Source organism: Hevea brasiliensis, chromosome 5 (assembly GCF_030052815.1).
Source record: "Hevea brasiliensis isolate MT/VB/25A 57/8 chromosome 5, ASM3005281v1, whole genome shotgun sequence".
NCBI classification, from domain to species: Eukaryota; Viridiplantae; Streptophyta; class Magnoliopsida; order Malpighiales; family Euphorbiaceae; genus Hevea; species Hevea brasiliensis.
In genome coordinates this window covers 17,408,145-17,426,893 of record NC_079497.1, presented here as the reverse complement: position 1 = coordinate 17,426,893, position 18,749 = coordinate 17,408,145, and the positions used below count along the sequence as shown (strand labels likewise).

The 18,749-nt window shown below is 34.4% G+C and overlaps 1 protein-coding gene across 2 annotated transcripts; it reads left to right on the top strand.

Annotated features, from left to right (window-relative positions):
- Positions 1–855: 855 nt before the first annotated feature.
- On the top strand, positions 856–17,117 carry LOC110644702 (ribonuclease II, chloroplastic/mitochondrial). 2 transcript variants are annotated; one of them, XM_021797606.2, is made up of 14 exons: positions 856–1,284; positions 2,028–2,181; positions 2,326–2,439; positions 2,529–2,606; positions 2,676–2,807; positions 5,278–5,499; positions 5,745–5,927; positions 6,066–6,128; positions 6,218–6,324; positions 6,413–6,562; positions 8,649–8,808; positions 9,594–9,989; positions 10,598–10,822; positions 16,431–17,117. In XM_021797606.2, the coding sequence occupies exons 1-14, from the start codon at positions 1,010–1,012 to the stop codon at positions 16,548–16,550; spliced, it is 2,379 nt and encodes a 792-aa protein (XP_021653298.2). In that variant the 5' UTR covers positions 856–1,009; the 3' UTR covers positions 16,551–17,117. The 2 variants fall into 2 exon arrangements, with proteins under 2 accessions (XP_021653298.2, XP_021653299.2); XM_021797607.2 differs by lacking the exon at positions 856–1,284 and having other exon boundaries at positions 2,038–2,218.
- Positions 17,118–18,749: the final 1,632 nt, after the last annotated feature.

Below are 18,749 nucleotides of genomic sequence, written 5' to 3'. Positions count from 1 at the left end.
GTATGATTTTTAGAAAAAAAGATAAGTAATAAAATTGAAAACTTTAATTTCTTTAAATCCCATGAGAATATGTAGGCAAAATTAAGTTTATATATTTTTTTAATTTATTTTAAAAAAATAATTTTATCTATAATTTTTTAATCAAGTTCAAGTCTAAATCGCCATTAAACCATTAATAAATCACCCTCCAAATTATTTTGAATCGTTCTTTTCAGAACCGTGCTTTAAACCATTTTAATTTAGGGCTCAAATCGAAACTGATGGTTTAGAAACCATCTTTTAAACTGTACCATGAAAGTTTAGTTTAGGTTCACAATTTCATTAAATTTGAACTAATAGTTCCATAATCATGACCGCCCTTATTATATATTACATATTTAATTACATATAAACATGTAATTACATTAAAATTATATAATGCATCAAAACAAATAAAGGTATAAAAATATTTTTACTTTTTGATACAATTTTTTCTTTAATTTTTATTAAAGTTAAGTATAAACATATTAAGAATCTTATATTTATATAAACTTTAAAATTAAGAATTCTAAATTTATATAAATATTAAAATAAATTTAAATAATAAAAATATAATTATAATTAATGTAAAGAGTGAAATCATTTTTGACAAAATTAATGTTTCTCTTTCCTATATCTATAAGTAGTATAGATAAAATTTTAACATATTTTGAATTCAGAAATTATTTTTTCCTGTTTTTCATTATTGTAATCAAACAGGTAAACGGATCCCCAAGTAATCGGGTAGGACCCGATGCTTTTGGTTCGCCCACCCATAACAGCAAATTAATTGGCCCGGTGACGTACTCTCACCGGTTAGCAACTTGGGAGAGGACGCAGCTTTATCCCACTAAGTTAGCCGAAACGAGAAGGTACGCCAAACACTTCCCTTCCCTTTATCTCCAAGTCTGAGACAGAAAATTGTCTCTCTCTCCTCTATCTTCCCTCTCACCATCGCATGAATTCAAACCCTATCACTTTCCTTCACTAGATGATAATGGGGCTTCGAGCCGTTAACACTTGTTCCCTCATTCGCACCGCTTCTTCAACTCCTCTTTTTGCGCTTCAGTGCTGCTTTGGCCATACCAAGACCTTGCAATTTAGTGGTTACATTAAATTTGGATTTCAGCCCAACATATTTCGCAGCGAGTCATTTTACAGTCATGGCAGCAGTATCAGGAGTTGTTCAGTTCACAGTCTCGTCAACAGCGTCATGGAAGAGCTCGCGTCTATTCGCAGACGCAAGAGAGTTTGCTCCGCCATCAAGTGCGTCATAATTTCGTGGGACTTTAATTTTTGTTATCGATAATATTTTTATCCTATTATTTTTCATTACTCTGTATTTTCTCCTATTGATTCGACATGTATGACTATTAATTAATTGCAAGAAAGAATGGCTTATTCGAATTATAGGCATTTATGCATCACAAGAATTGAAATTAGTGAACTGGGATATGGAGGAAGTCATGCAGTCATGAATCATGATGCTATTAGATATGAGTTTTTAGGCTGCATGGAACAGCTGAAAGAATAGCTTTTCATGTTGTGCAATTCTATAACTATAATAGGTTTGCTAGACTGCAATGGGTTGTCATGGGGACATAAATTCATTATTCCTTATCCCATTGCAATCTATCAAATGTTACTTATTGCTTGAATCCAAATTTGGGATTTAGTTAACCTAGAAGTGGCAATTGGCAACTTTTAGGGACATTTCTACTTTTATATCTGAAAGAATCTAAGATGAAAGAGAGAATTATTTTTTCTTGTTCTTAGGACAAACCTTGTTTATGGCTCTCAATCTAGTTAAAATTGAATATTCATGCACCAAACTGTTTTACCAGCCTGAAGACAACACTGAGGTTTAATATTGCATGACTTGGTGGAACCACTTCTCTTACAATGGGAAAGGGGGTGATTATGAGTAATATACTTGAACATGACGTTCATCTGTTAATATCTTATAGTTTAATTTTTGCTGTATGATAAATTTATAAGTGATTGTGCAGATTAACCAGCAGCGGAGAGCTTCTGGATGATAAGCTTGTAAACCAGGTGCTTGAGAAAGGATTGTTGCTGGAGTTCAAGAAGGATTCTGACAGGGTACTACTGGCAGTGGCACAGAGACCAGATGGAAAGAAGAATTGGATGGTGTATGATCAGGTTCTAGTAGAAACAACTAATGCGGCATGTTGAATAGGTTGCTAGGTGTTGCAATTTGGTGTTTCTTTTTCAACTGCTTCAAGAGCAATCCAATTTTCATTAGTTTGAGTGTTTCCTTTTTTTCTTTTTCTTTTTTTACGGCAGAATGGAGTTATGTCCTCCATCAAACCACAGCAAGTTACTTATATTGTTCCGGGTGTTGAAAATTTTGATTGCACAGAGATCTCTAGATTTATTGAGAAGGCTCAAGATAACTTGGTTGGTTCTTCTTTCATAATGAGAGGTTATATAAAGCTGTGTGAAGGTTTTTATTGAATGGTGTAAATTGATAAAATCATAATATACAGGACCCATCACTGCTAGAGTTTGCTTGGGTTGAGCTTCTTGAAAATAATAAGTCAGTGACTCCAGAGGAATTAGCAGAGGTACTATTTTAAGAATTGTTTTAGTTGGTATGCCTTTTTTATCCTTTAATGATTCTATCTCACTTGCAGATGATTTTTGGTAGTGCGGAGCCTCTTGAGAGCTATTGTGCACATCTTTTACTATCAAATGATGAAATATATTTCACAGTGTTGGAGACAAAAGGTTCTCGTTCTCTTTATGGACCTCGACCTACTACACAGGTACGTGTTTTGCATCTTTTTGTAACATGTTTGTAACTTTTTTTTTTTAATTATTTCTATGAGAAGCTCTGCGGCACTTGTGATTCTCAGTAGTGATTCATAGGCATTTTGCACATAAGAAATCTTGTTTGGTTTGTTTGACAAGAAAATTTGCTAATATGGTCCTATCATCAGATTACTTTTTTCCTGAACTTGATTGAAATAAGGTTTTTTTATTTTATCTTTTTTTTTTTTTCTCTTCCAAATTCCTTTTGGGTTGTTATAATCATGTATTTAAATCATGGTCACGGCCATGTTCGTGGATAATGAAAACATGCTTGTAATGACCGTAACTTAGCGATAACGATCTATTGCTATGCAAATTTTTTTTGAAAAAATTGCAAAGTTCATGAAATAAATAGATATTTTAAAGCTATAATTAAAACTAATATACACAACTAAACAATACATCAAATAAAAATATTAGATCCATTGTTCTTAGATATCATTAGCATTAATCAATTTAAAACTAAAATAATTAGGTAATAAAGAACTAATTATTATTACCACAAATAGTATCAAGGAGTAGGGGAGGGCATTTGATCGGTTTGGTTCCGAATCGAACCGAAATTGAAAAATAAAAAAACCGATTTCATATAAAATGTCAACTGGAACCGAACCGAAATGCGCGAGAAATCAAACCAAACTAAAAATTCTTGGTTTCGTTCAATTCGGTTCGGTTCATTGTTTCTCAATCAATACACAACACCATTTCGCCATGGATCAGTACAAAACCATAGATCAATACCATTGATTCAAACATAAATAGAAGAAGAAAACCCTATGGATCGATACAACAAAAATTGCAATTTCCAAATAGTTTATGAAAGAATCACAAAAAAAAAAAAAAAAAAAAAAACCATGGATCAAAAAACTTGAATAAAAAAAAATATAGAAAAAACCCCCACTCACAAACAGAACCCAGCAATCTTTCCAACAATCAAATCTCAAATACCCAATTGAAGCAATGCAATCAAAACCACAAACAAAACCCAGCGATTAGTCTTCGTTTGCGCCAAGAGGTTCTTATATAGGAGAAATTGTCTTTGTGCATGTGGATCTTTGGGTCTCTAAGGAGAAGCAGAGCCATCATGCATGTGGGTGAGATAGGAAACTAAAATGACCGAGGGAAATTGAGGAAACAGGAAAGGAGTGCCTAGGCATGAGGACAGTGATTATTGGGATTTGGAGGCCACTTGAGTGAGGAAGGAATAAAGCGAGGGTGTGGGTGAGGCTTGAGAGTGGAGATGAGAATGAGAATGAGAATGAGGGGGCTTGGGAATGAAGAGTCGAGGGAGGAGGCTTGATTGCTTGAGAGTGAAGTTGAGGCTTGAGGTAGAAATGTTGAGGCTTATGGTGTGACTAACTTAAAAATGGCAAAAATGGTGTGGGTATTAAACGAATTGGTCGGTTCAGTTTTTCCCATTAATTTAGTTTAATTAACCAAACTGAAAACCGAAATATCCTCAAATTATTAATCGAACCAAACCGAATGAATCAATTAATTAAAAAAAAAAAACTAAATTAATTCAGTTCAATTTTTCGATTATAACCGAAAACTGCTCACCCCTATATAGGAGGTTCTTGATTGTCTTGATTTTGAGAGCTTTGATCAATAGCTTGTTGATGATATTGATACTGTGATGGTTTAAAGTTAAAGAAAGAACCCATATCAAATGTGTCATTGAAATTGGCATATGAAGTGTGGCTCATTGTAGTAGGATCATGAACGTGTTGGGACTTGGGAGAATGATCACTCTAATAAGGAGAAATTTGAAAACATAGGAAGGTCATTATGTGGATATAGATTTGAGTGTGCATATTCAAATTGCCCATATCCATGATCAGTAGTTGAAGTAGCTTCAGTTATGTGTTTTACTAAAAATAATTTTGAAAATAGATTAAAAAAAAGGGGAAAGGAAAGACTAGCTTATAGTTTGGGAAAACTAGTACTTCATACGAAAATTTATCAACAACCTAGCATAAAACATAATTTTCTTTATTGAATAAGGGAAAAAAACGAAGATAGACAAATAAGTCACCCTTTGCAAAATATGGATATAGAAGTGTAGATCAATTGCTCTCTTTCAAAAAAACCTTCACATTGCATAATTTATTTGATGATTTGAGGATGAAAATTTGAGGATTTGCAGAAATGGGAAATTTAAGAGTAGTGCATAAAACATGGATGTGATGAAGTTGTCTCTGGCTCTATGCACAACAAAAGAAAGCAGATTCTCTGCTTTGTGTTTATCTATTGACCCATTAGTTATAGGGGGCATTGGTAATGTTACCCCCCAAAAACCTTTATTTAACAGCTGTTACTTTGTGTAATGGCTGTTTATTAAAATCATGGACTTGGTATATTAGTGTTTGATACATCAATGTTTTATTGCACTCTAATTGAGATTCCATTTTTGTTAAAAACTAGGTGGAAGAACTTATGTGCAGGAAGCTTGCGAGGGAGGCTGCTGAGAAAGATCTTCATGAGTTTGTCCAACTACTAAAATCTGCTAAGGCAATGCCTTCACATGCTAAACCTTCCAAATCGTCATGGATAGTTGAAGAGAAAATCCAACAAAAAATCGAATCTCTTGAAGCATATGCAATTGATGCATGCAAAAGTGATGACCAAAGGAAAACTGCAGGGATGGTAACTTGTTTAACTTTATTTTCTTTGATTTTGATATGGGATTTTATAATTTGTGTACTAAATAAAAAAGGCTTATTGAGATGAAACATCCTTTATGTGCTTTAGAAGAAGTCTGAAGAATAGACTGAAAAATGTGTTAATATTCCTTGAATGCCACCTGCTTTTTATATGATTTATTCAAGATATGTCAACTGCAAACTGGATTTGTTGCCATTCTCTGTATAATATGTTTATTCTTTCATCAGATCCTCAAGGCAATGGGAATGGCAAAATCAGCATCCTCTGCTGCTAACCTCCTCATAGATGTTGGGTATTTCCCTGTCCATGTTAATCTTGATCTATTGAAGTTAAACATTGCTATGGATCATTCAGATGAGATTATATCAGCTGCTAAAAATCTTGTGTCAGCATCAGTTGACCCAGACAAGGTACATTTCCTGTTGTGAAGGCAAGCTTTTTCATTACTAAATTCATGAAACCAATCTGATATTTTATTTTACACAAGTACTTTCACTACTTGTCTGGGATTTTTGTTGCTACTTGCTTATTGGTATTTTTGTATTTAGACCAACAGGAAAGATCTTACTCACTTGAAGGTCTATGCCATTGATGTTGATGAGGCTGATGAGGTAAATGTCAGCAAGTTTTGTTTTGATGCAATGTTATTGCTTGAATTACGTTGTTTGTGATCTTGTTAATGTCCTTGATTTTAATGTAGATTGATGATGCCTTGAGTGCAACAAGGTTACAGGATGGTCGGATCAAAGTTTGGATACATGTTGCTGATCCAGCTCGATTTGTCCAACCTGGAAGCACAATAGACAGGTTTTACTGAGGATCTCTAGCACATATCTAACATTTTTCGTTGTACCTTGTCTTCAAAATAATTTGAGATTTATTTTGTAACATGCAGGAATGCAATGAGAAGAGGAACTTCTGTTTTCTTGCCCACAGCTACTTATCCAATGTTTCCGGAGAAGCTTGCTATGGAGGGAATGAGTTTGAAACAAGGAGAGGTTTGCAATGCTGTTTCAGTATCTGTTGTTCTACATTCTGATGGCTGGTAAATATGATTTCTTCCATGTGTGTTCTATGAGAGTGATTTTCATTTCACGCATGTTGAGTTTCTACATATGTCAATGAAACTTCGGCAATGTGGGGCGGCATATTAGATCTCATATTGACATAATATTGACACATTAGGATCTCACATTGACATAATATGGACTTTTGATGTCCCACAGAAATTGGGTGTCCAACAGAAATTGGGTGAACTGAATCCTTTACTTGTTAGTGGGCTATCAAATAGGCTTTTGATTTTGTTAAGAGCAAATTACTGAAAACCTAATGAGTTTTGCCATAATATACACTTGGATCCCTATTATTTCAGAGATAGCAATATTAGTCCCTAATGTTTGTTAAAGCATTGACGCTTAGGTCCATATGTCATTTAGTCATTAGGGTTCCATTGGTTCATATAGTTTAGGCTCAGTTCAACGTTGAGGTTTCCCAAATTATGAGTTGCGTAAACAAAAATGCTCTCAATAGATTGTCTCTTTTATTTTAGTAGAAAAAGTATATATCAATGGGTGCTTACGATATATCAAGAAAATGTTTTCTTGGTCAACAGGAAAATGTCCAGTTAGTGGAAAATGACTTCCCATTTCTGAATGGGAAGTCATTTTCCCTTGCTTCCCCTGCTTCTCTCTAAAGATAAAAGATAACAAGTTGCCCTTTTGACAACTTATGCTATGTGGCTTTTGTAGAATTAATGCAATTTTTGTTAACTGGAGATAATTGTTCAAGTTTATAATAAATGATTATTCTAATATACTAAATAAGTATAGAAGAATTAATACATAAAACTAATTATTATTATTATTATTATTATCGTTGTTGTTGTTGTTGTTGTTTTTGTTGTTGTTATTATTGTTATTATTATATCTTCTTCATCATCATCATCATCTTTTTGTAGATTGATGAATAATGACAAAATCCACTTGTGTTGGAATTCTTGATTTTTATCTTTTGAATGTAATATTATTATGCATTATACAAAAAAATGTAATTTTTTCTGATGGTTTAGTATGATTTGGATCTAAATTTCATATGTAGTTAACAATATATCATCTCCTCATGTCAAATTATTATGTAGAAAAATTGACTATTGTTAATGTGTGCCAAATGCCAGAAAACGAGCCGATTTTCAATGTTACTGTCAAACGACAGAAAATAATTTGTTTTCCCAAAAAATGTTTTCAAATAGATAAGGTTTTTTTTTTTTTTTTTGTAAAACAAAACAAGCCTTAGTCTTAGATTGGTAAATTTCTTCATTGCATTGTTCGAAAATATAAAATAAAATAAAATTTTGGAATATGTTCTTTTTCTGCTTCATTATTCTTTTAAAAAACCAAGATTGTGTGAGAACTGGACTTTTGTTGTGTAACATCTTGAATTTTGTAGCTTTAAGAACTGTGTGTGTTTTAGGTGCTGAGTAAGAATTTTGGTTTGCCATTTTATTGGACTTCTTAGTTACTATGGATGATTTTTTTGGTACATTGGAAATTCAATTACTGTGAATAATTGCTTGGAGTGTTTACTGATTACCATTTTTCTTGACTTTTACAGCTCCTTCCTACTCATATATTCTGATCTTTACTTCTTGACTTTTAGTTTTTATCTTTATCAATCAAGCACACAGCGAAAGTTAGCAAAGAAAATATGGAATGAAAGAAATGTGATATGGATGATTAGGGTTAATGGAGGTTTTGTCTATAGGCTATTGCTAATTTTGAAGTAGTTGAGACCCAAGTGTATATAATGGCAATTGCCAAATATTAGAGTTTTTAATAATTTATGCTTTTGTTTTATTGAGACTTCATGTACAGTTTGGACTGTTTAAATGACCACTCTTTTGGAAGTCAAAAGGCATTGCCTTTTCAATTTTACTGTATCTATGTAACTATTTTGCCAGAGTTATACTGGCATTGCTGTGTTCTATTGACTGTTTGGAGTTCTATGGGTGGATGATTTCCATATTTGTATGAAATTAAGAGTTAAGTAAACTATATTTATAAGAAATGAAGCTACTAGGCTTAAATAAAATGTTTTGTTCATCAAGACTATTTTATAATCTGTGGGTACAATAGCATTGCAGAATATTCTGTGGATAACTCAATCATTAAACCAACCTATATGCTGACATACGAGAGTGCATCTGAGTTACTTTATTTGAACCTCAAAGAGGAGGCTGATTTAAGAATTCTTTCTGAGGCTGCAGCTTGCCGGTTACAATGGCGTTGCCAACAGGTTGGTCTTGTTGGCCTATCTACAAATCAATTTAGATGGAGCACAAAATTGTTTACATTCTCATTTTTTTCTCCCTGTATTATATTAGACACTCTTCACAAATGAATTGCATTTCTGCTGATCCTTGTTTTCATGGTTAAGCTAACATGACTAGCAACTTGGGATATGAATTCATTACTGTGGCTTCATGCAAAATAAGTCTAAACTGTATTATTGATATCAGACAGATTCACAGATTTATTAGGGGATAGCAATTGTTGTAAGAAGTACATTGAAAAAAAAAAACTATGTAATATGCATGTAAATGGTGCTAAAATACTGACTTTATGTATTTTTTCCCCTGCTTATGGCAAAATTATTCACAGCACTTGGTGCATTGCCCCATCTTCTAATGCTGTTGGGCCATAAGTTAATTTATGCATGGGTCCTACATGAATGTGAGTGTTTGATGAATTCTCTAAGTTAATAATTTCACATGTTTATGGTGTTTCTGCATTGAGGATTGCTTTGGCTCTACAATCTTGCAACCTTCCTTTTGTGAAGAATTGTAATCCATCCACATCTTACAAAGCATCCCAACTCAATGTTGTTTTAGTTTCAAAAAATAGTGTTCTTACCTTATGATTAGATAAGTTTATTGCTTCTGAATAAAATGATAAGTTTTTCAGAATCAATATAATTATCATTTTCATTTCATTGGAACACTCTGGTTTATAGCCTGCTTTTAGAGAAAAATATGTTACAGATTTCAAGAAAGAAAGAAATTAAGAACTTGTGATTCTCAGGGTGCAGTTGACACAGCCACATTGGAAACTCGCATCAAGGTGGCCAATCCAGAAGATCCAGAGCCTTCAATTAATCTTTATGTTGAAAACCAAGCTGACCCTGCAATGCGACTTGTCTCTGAGATGATGATACTCTGTGGGGAAGTCATGGCCACCTATGGCTCTTGCCAGAACATTCCTTTACCCTATAGAGGACAACCCCAATCAAATATTGATGTATCTGCATTTGCACACCTCCCTGAAGGGCCTGTTAGAAGTGCTGCAATTGTCAGAATAATGCGTGCTGCTGAATTTGATTTCAGGAAACCTATACGGCATGGGATTTTGGGAGTTCCTGGTTATGTTCAGTTTACTTCTCCCATTCGCAGATATATGGATCTTCTTGCTCATTATCAGGTGAGTTTCTTCTATTCATATCAATGCACTGACGTGATCAATGAATTTCAAAGCAAATCACTGAATGCCTCTCACAACTTTCACAATATATCATTTACATCATGTTTGGATAGGTGGAAAAGGGGGAGGAAGGAAAATAACTAAGAGAAAATAACTTTCAAAAGACACTTTCTTTTGTTTGGACAAGGGAGGAAAAATAAGGAAGGGAAAATGAATATTATTTTCCTGTAGTTATTTTCTCTCCAAATTGGAGGGAAAATAAGAAATCAAAGGAAAAAACTAGACTTGTACCTAAAAAATTATATATATACCCTTTGTTTTTAGTGCCAAGTTTTATTTTCCCTCATTTATTTTCTACTCATCCAGACATAAGGAGGGAAAATAAAGAATGGAAAATTAAAAAAAAAATTCCTTCTTTTGTTTTCCTTCCTCTCCCCAAAAATTATCCAATCATAGTATTAGTTTATCTACCATTTTTTTTCCATTCCTGCCCTCCCCTCGACAAGCCTTTTTGTATGAGCATACATGTCATATGACATCAACCCAATCTAGTTTGTGCTTTATCCGCTAAGAAACCAATTAACGTGTGTGTGTGTGTGTGTGTGTAGGTCAAAGCTGTTCTTAGAGGTGATTCTCCTCCTTTCTCAGCTGGTCAGCTCGAAGGGATGGCATCCTCGGTTAACATGCAAACTAGAGTAATAAGGAGGCTTTGCAACAGCAGTCTTCGCTATTGGATAATTGAATTCTTGAAAAGGCAACCAAAGGAGAGAAGATATCATGCACTGATCCTTAGATTCATCAAAGATCGAGTTGCAGCCTTACTACTTGTTGAGGTATGCCACAAGCATGAACTATCATCTTGTTGAGGTGGAAAAAAAATAATACAATCATCTTCTTGGTAATATAGTTGGTCATCAATTTATGATTCTCTCTATTTCTCTCTTGGCACCTTTCCAGTTTTGCTTTGATTTGTTCTTTATCAGTGTGCTATGCTTTTTTAATGGATGAGATATGGGTGCATTGAAAAATTAATAGTGCATATTTTCATGAGATTGTTGGAATATTGGACTGCTATGATTGTCATCAATATATTGGTTTTCCCAGAACAATGTGTAAAGGCAATTTTCTTTCCATTACAAAATTTTGAAAATGTAGTGAAAACTGTAGAAAGGGATAATTCTTATTGATTTTAATTAATCTGTACATGGGTATATATATACAATTGATTCCTATAATTGTGTTCTACTAATTAGGAAGAAATCCTAAATAAGAAATCTTAAATAGGAATACAGAATATACAGAGAAATAATATAGTGATTGACTTTCCATAACATAGTGATTGACTTTCCATAACACTCCCCCTCAAGTTGGAGCATAGATGTTAATCATGCCCAACTTATTACAAATGTAGTCAATCCTAGCTCCATTCAGAGCTTTTGTGAAAATATCTCCCAACTGCTTTCCAGTTTTGATGTGTCCTATTGAGATGATCTGTTGTTGAATCTTTTCACGAATAAAGTGACAATCAATCTCAATATGTTTGGTCCGCTCATGAAACACCGGATTAGAAGCAATATGAAGAGCAGCTTGATTATCACACCACAATTTCGCAGGCAGGAGTCTTAAAACCTGTCTCATCTAGTAATTGAAGTATCCACATTACCTCACATACTGATTGTGCCATGGCTCTATCTTCGGATTCAGCACTAGATCGAGAAACTACACTCTGCTTCTTGCTTCTCCAAGACACCAAATTTTCTCCAATAAAAACGCAATATCCAGTAGCTGACCTTTTGTCAACCTTAGATCCAGCTCAGTTGGCATCTAAAAAACATTCAACATTCAAATGCCCATGATTACCATATAGCAAACCTCTTCCTGGAGCGCCCTCCAGATAACACAAGATTTGTTCCAAGGCTTTCCAATGAGCAACAGTTGGGGAAGACATAAACTGACTTACCACACTAACAGCATAAGCAATGTCAGGACGAGTGACTGTAAGGTAGTTCAATTTTCCTACCAATCTCCTGTATCTCTCTGGATCTTCAAACAATTCACTATCCCTTGCTAACAGTTGTAAAGTTAGAGTCATTGGTGCGCTACAAGGCTTAGCACCTAATTTTCCTGTCTCTGTCAATAGATCGAGGACATATTTTCTTTGAGACAAGAAAATACCCTTCTTACTTCTCATAACTGCGATACCCAAAAAATACTTTAACAATCCCAAGTCTTTGGTCTGAAACTGAGTTTGGAGGAAGGTTTTAAGAGATGAAATACCTGCAGAGTCACTCCCAGTGATGACAATGCCATCTACATAGACTACCAAGAGAATTAGACCAGCCTCAGATTGCCTATAAAATACTGAATGATTACACTTACTCTTTTGCATACCAAATTCCTGTACTGCTTCACTGAATCTCCCAAACCATGCCCTAGGACTTTGTTTCAAGCCATAAAGAGACTTTCGAAGCCTACAAACTTTACCCAACTCCCCCTGGGCAACAAACCCAGGTGGTTGCTCCATATACACCTCCTCCTGAAGATCACCATGAAGGAAAGCATTCTTGATATCCAATTGATGCAGGGGCCAATCATATGTAGCTGCTAAAGAGATAAACAAGCGAATAGAAGTAAGTTTAGCTACAGGAGAAAAAGTATCAGAGTAATCAACCCCATATGTCTGAGCATATCCTTTTGCTACAAGGCGTGCTTTTAACCTAGCCACAGAACCATCAGGATTTACCTTTACTGTAAATACCCATTTGCAACCAATAGTTTTCTTACCAGTGGGCAAAGGCAATAGTTCCCATGTACCATTAGCATCTAAAGTCTCCATTTTCTCTTTCATAGCATCACACCAGCCAGGATGAGACAGTGCCTCACCAACAGTATTAGGGATAGGAACAGAGTCTAAAGAAGTAACAAAACACCGAGAACAAGAAGACAATTGATTATAAGAAACAAAAGAAGAGATAGGGTAAGTACATGAACGTTTACCTTTATGAAGAGCAATGGGTAAGTCTAGATCAGAATCATGATCAGTATGAGGTATAGGATCTCCCAACGAAGTAGCTGGTGGAGGATCTGAGTCAGGAATCTCCAATCTTCTGGAATAAACATGAACAACGGGAGGTCGAGTAGGTCTAGAGACAGAAGGAACAGGCTGTGGGAGAGGACTAGACATTGGTTGGACAGTATATATTAAGAGATCATCCTACTCCCCTTGACTCTCATATACAGATGATGGAGGAAAAAATGGAGTGAACTCAAAAAATGTGACATCTGCAGAAACAAGATAACGATTAAGAGTAGGAGAGAAACAACGGTACCCTTTTTGGAGCCGGGAGTACCCAAGTAAGACACATTTGAGAGATTTTGGATCCAATTTAGTAACCTGTGGACGAACATCACGCACAAAACAGGTACAACAAAAAATACGGGGTTCAATAGGGAACAAAGATTTTGTAGGAAACAAAGCAATATAAGGAATATCCCCATTAAGGACAGAAGACGGCATACGATTGATCAAAAAATATGCCGTAGAAATTGCATCCGCCCAAAAGTGTTTAGGTACTTTCATCTGAAAAAGAAGAGCACGAGTTACCTCAAGAAGATGCTGATTTTTTCTTTCGGCCACGCCATTATGGGATGGGGTATCCACACAGGAAGACTGATAAAGAATGCCATTTTGTGTCATATAAGTCTGAAATTGTGCTGAAAAGTATTCTTTGGCATTGTCGCTTCTTAATATGCGCACAGAAATATTAAATTGAGTTTTGATTTCATTACAAAAGCCACAAAAGATAGAAAACAACTTAGAACGATTCTTCATTAAATATAACCAGGTAACACGAGAGTAATCATCAACAAAAGTAACAAAATAACAAAATCCAATTTTAGATGTAACAGAACAAGGACCCCAAACATCAGAATGAACTAACTCAAAAGGGGATGAAGCCCGTTTATTGACTCTAGACACAGAAGGCAAACAATGATATTTTGCAAACTGACACGACTCACATTCTAGTACTGATAAAGACTGAAATTGAGGACACAGCTTCTTCATGATAGACAAAGAAGGATGACCCAATCTACAATGAGCTTCAAGAGGTGTTAAGGTACTAGAGCAAACAAGCGACCGCGGTACATGATTTTCCAGAATGTAGAGACCACCTGACTCGCATCTTCTACCAATAATCTGCTTCGTCGTAAGATCCTGAAACAATCACTAGTCAGGAAAAAAGGAAACAGAACAATTTAAGGTACGAGTAAGTTTACTAACAGAAAGTCGATTAAAAGAGAATTTTGGTAGACACAAAACAGAAGACAAAGAAATTGACGAAGTCGGGTTCGCTGTTCCAGAATCCATGACACAAGAAGTAGAACCATCAGCTAAAGTAACCGTAGAGGAAGTGAGATTAGACTGAAAAGTACATAGAATACTAGAATTACCTGTCATGTGATCTGTCGCATCAGAATCAATAACCCATTTGGATGAAGAAGACACAAGGCATGTAGTGGATTTACCTGACTCAGCGATCGCAGTGACAGAGGAACTAGTAGGCTTTAGAGATGCCTGATACTGGGAAAATTGTGCAAAATCCTCTGCAGATACCAAAATAGTTTTCTCAGAGGAAGATACTGTAGAATTTTCTGCTGCCATATTTGCCATCTGTGATCGCTGATTTTTCCTCTGAAGTTGCGGACAATTATATTTTGTATGGCCAGGCTCATGGCAATAATAACAAATGACTCCTCTTAAGTTCTGATTAGAACTAGCCTCTTCATTACGCTGATTATTTCTGTTGCCTATAATTCCTCATCTACTTCCTCTTCTATTACCCTATTGTCCATTTGGATTACGGCTAATAAGAGCATTACTGGCAGGCTGAGGATTGAGTACTCTCTGTACGAAGGACCCGTGTGAACGTTTCATGCAAAGAGGAAATATCAGAACTGGAGAGAATTTGAAATTTAGCAGTCTCATACTCTGAAAGAAGGCCTGCAAGAAAACTCATAACAGCCAGTTGCTCCCGTTGGGCCTGCTGAACTTTCACATCATGACTAAAAGGCAACAATACATTAAGTTCCTCATATACCCGTTTAAAATCCATAAAATAAGCCGTGAGAGACTTATCCTTTTTCTCAGCAAGGTAGAATGCCTTACAAACATCATAAATACGGGAGATATTTCCTTTACCAGAATACAGAAAATCTAAGTAATCCAACAATTCCTTAACAAATTCACAGTGATTAATTAAACTAATTACCTCACTATGAATCGAGTTCCGAAGCTGCAAAAACAATCGAGCATCCTCCCTTAGCCAAGTTTGTTGTGTATCATCAGTGGGTGGATTTTTAGTAAGGTGATCATCCTTATCAATGCTACGCAAATAGACCCTAACAGTCTTACTCCACTCTAAGTAATTCGAACCATTAAGTTTGTGTTCCGTGATCTTAGTTATCACCGGAATCACATCAGAAATAACATTCTTATTGTCTGTCATTTGTTGAGACAAAGAAAAACTAACCGAAACGCTAATCCAAAGTGCTTATAGCAGCAAAATAATCCAAAATCACAAATCAAGCAAATACCGAAATAGGATATGTGAGCCAAACCTCAGAAGTCCTTTAATGGTATACTGGATCAGGCAACAGTACACAGTGGTGGAACGGCGATGTTGATCGGGGTCGAAACAGCCGGTCGGCGGCCAAGGTCTCTCTTGAGCTGGGTAGTGAGAACAAATAGTCACCCTAGATTGATGACTTGCTTTGATACTATGTAGAAAGAGATAATTCTTATTGATTTTAATTAATCTGTACATGGGTATATATATACAATTGATTCCTATAATTGTGTTCTACTAATTAGGAAGAAATCCTAAATAAGAAATCCTAAATAGGAATACAGAATACAGAATATACAGAAAAATAATATAGTGATTGACTTTCCATAACATAGTGATTGACTTTCCATAAGAAAAACAATTACAGAAAATGATTGGTTGCACCAAATGAATCCTTACATAACAGAACATGAGTCGTCAAATTTTTGGACCCCTTAGCGCCTTACTTTGCCTTTTGCCTTTAATTACTGTAATAGACAAAAACATGCGCATGCGCACACACACACACGTATTAATTCTTGTAATTGAACCTTTTTTATATTCTATCAGTATTTGTCAAACATGACAAATTATTTCACATGAGAAAAATGCTTAGTTAATTTTGAAATTATATATATGTTCTTTTTTTCGCATTAAAATTTATACTTTATTTATCTTATTTGTTGTTTATGATATGGTGGATGTGACCTTAATTATGCTTTTAATGTGGTAAAGATCATGTACTTTAAATCTTAAAAAACAAATCAAGTATCATGTGCGAAACATGTAACAAATTGGTTCAGTTTGATTGAAGAGCAGCCACTTGATATTGCAGGTGGGCTTTCAAGCGTCTGCATGGGTGTCTGTGGGAAGGCACATAGGAGATGAAATACAAGTCCAGGTAGAAGAAGCTCATGCACGTGACGATATTGTTTCCCTCAAGGAGGTTATATAGGGAGATAATAAGGTAATTCTAACGAAAGAGCTTATTGCTGAAGAAAACAAATGCCAGATCATCTCAAAATGTTCGAATTCATCTTGGTAATTACCTAGATTCTCCTTAGCTTGCTCTGCTAATTCATTGTTCTACAAGGATGGCTGACGTGAAAAATTCCAGCACGTAACCATTCAAGTCTGGGAATGCAAATTTTGGAACAAATCAATTTCATTGTTCTGAAAAGCTGCATTGTAATTCCATCTACAGCTATATCTCTGCCCAGCTATTCTCAGAAAATCTGGGATTTGATCGGCGTCATGGGCTGGCTGCTTATGTTGTGGTTTAAATTGTCCATGTTTTTTCAACTTTTGGTTGATGAGGTGAAGGTTCCATATTCGGGGCTAGCATTCTTTGTATCCGTGATTTTGTTTTCTTAGAACAGGCTAACAAGTTTGTAGCTGAACTTCCAATACCAAGCTATACCAAAGTTGTGTATTCCTCACCATGAATGTCTTTGACGTGTTGATTGTACTCAGGATTCAGCATTTTGGCATGTTTTCTGTTATATATACATGTATTGCAAAATTAACTGTGTTATAGGCTAGTGGTAGGGCTGTTTATGTGAGAAAAATATATATATTTTTAAATATATTAATTAGAAAATATTAAATATTAATTTAAAATTAATATTTATAAATTTTAATTATAAAAATACAAATAATAGAACAGTTTTTTTGAAAAAAATTCTTATAAATTTCTTTTGAAAAAATTGATACAAAGAAAATGACAAGATATTTTTTATATGTATTATTATAGATATTCTTAGACCAACTTATGTGTGCAGATAAAACTTTTAAATTTAATTCAGCCATTGAAATCGTGAATACAAAATGTTTCCGAGTTTAAAATTAAATTATGTTTTAATTGATATACTATTAAAACAATACTGATATATATTATAAAATTAATTATTTTTTAATAATAATAATAATAATAATATTAATGTGTTATTATAGTTAATAGTTTGATATATTTTATAAATAATTATTAAAATAAAATCATATCTACTCCCAATGATCACAGATTCAACACTTGTTCTAAGGTGTAAAGCTTTCAAGGTTATAGAATGTACCAGTTATAAAAATTTGGTGGGTCACGAAATTTAAACCTGATATATATGGTGTGTTCATGTCTCCTCTGATAAGGTCTCACCCACATGCTTAATTATATTCATGTTTGGTGTGAGCACCATACCCTCTTGCTCCTCATTTCCATGACAACTCTCTCTCCCTCTCTCTCTCTCTCTCTCTCTCTAAAATGTGACAAAGTTTAGTTGGCTCATGTTAATTTCACTCTCAAGTTTATCACATTTTGCATTAAAATTTTCAATCAAATTTCATTAAGTTTGCAATGATAATATGCTCCAGCTGGATAGTATTATTTATGAATTTATCATTTAGACTTCTTTTTTAAATTCTAAAAGTGTGCTATTTAGTGAACTGATATATCTCTTGTAAGGACCTTAACTTTTTATTTCTTTTTTTATGTGAGAATTTAGTTTATTTTTGCTCCTCTTTTAAACTTAGAATAAAAAATCATTTTTCTGTCAAACTCGTGTCAACTCAAAATGTATAAACTTTCACTGCCTCAACAAAACAATTTCTTTTAATTAATTTCTTTCTAATTAATCATATCAATGAGTTTTTATTTAGCACTATTGAAGTGATTCCCTGGACTGCTAAGTAGCTGCCGACGGTGCCGGAGATATTTAAATATTATTTATATAATAAAATGCATGGATATTGGCTGACAATGACAAGAAAAACCACCTCAGCTTTAGCCGTGAAGTAGTGGTACGGAACCAAGGATAAATTTTGTAGGGACTAAACATTCATATGCTTAGAGAACAATCCATTAACTTAATTATAATAATTACTTAATTAATTACAATTTCCATTTAAATATTTGCCGTAACATTCTATTTCGCCCTTTAAACTAACTCCTAAACTACCAATCAACATGAAAAATACAATATGCTACACCTATTAGATTTTGTATCTTGATTTTTACTTCTGATTTGTTGTGTGCTGAGACTGTAATGTTATATAATTTTCTTGTGTAAATCTAATTTATCATGGATGTCGGGGGGTGTTCAACATTTCTGCAGTGGCAGAGCCAAGTGAGTCGAGTCACATTTGAAATATGAGCTTAAACTTT

Excerpts from the sequence above, each read along its gene's own strand:
- LOC110644702 (XM_021797606.2), top strand. The coding sequence starts at position 1,010 with ATGATAATGGGGCTTCGAGCCGTTAACACTTGTTCCCTCATTCGCACC. Across the intron at positions 5,500-5,744 it reads AAAGGAAAACTGCAGGGATG|ATCCTCAAGGCAATGGGAAT; the intron begins GTAACTTGTTTA and ends TTCTTTCATCAG. Across the intron at positions 10,823-16,430 it reads CAGCCTTACTACTTGTTGAG|GTGGGCTTTCAAGCGTCTGC; the intron begins GTATGCCACAAG and ends TTGATATTGCAG.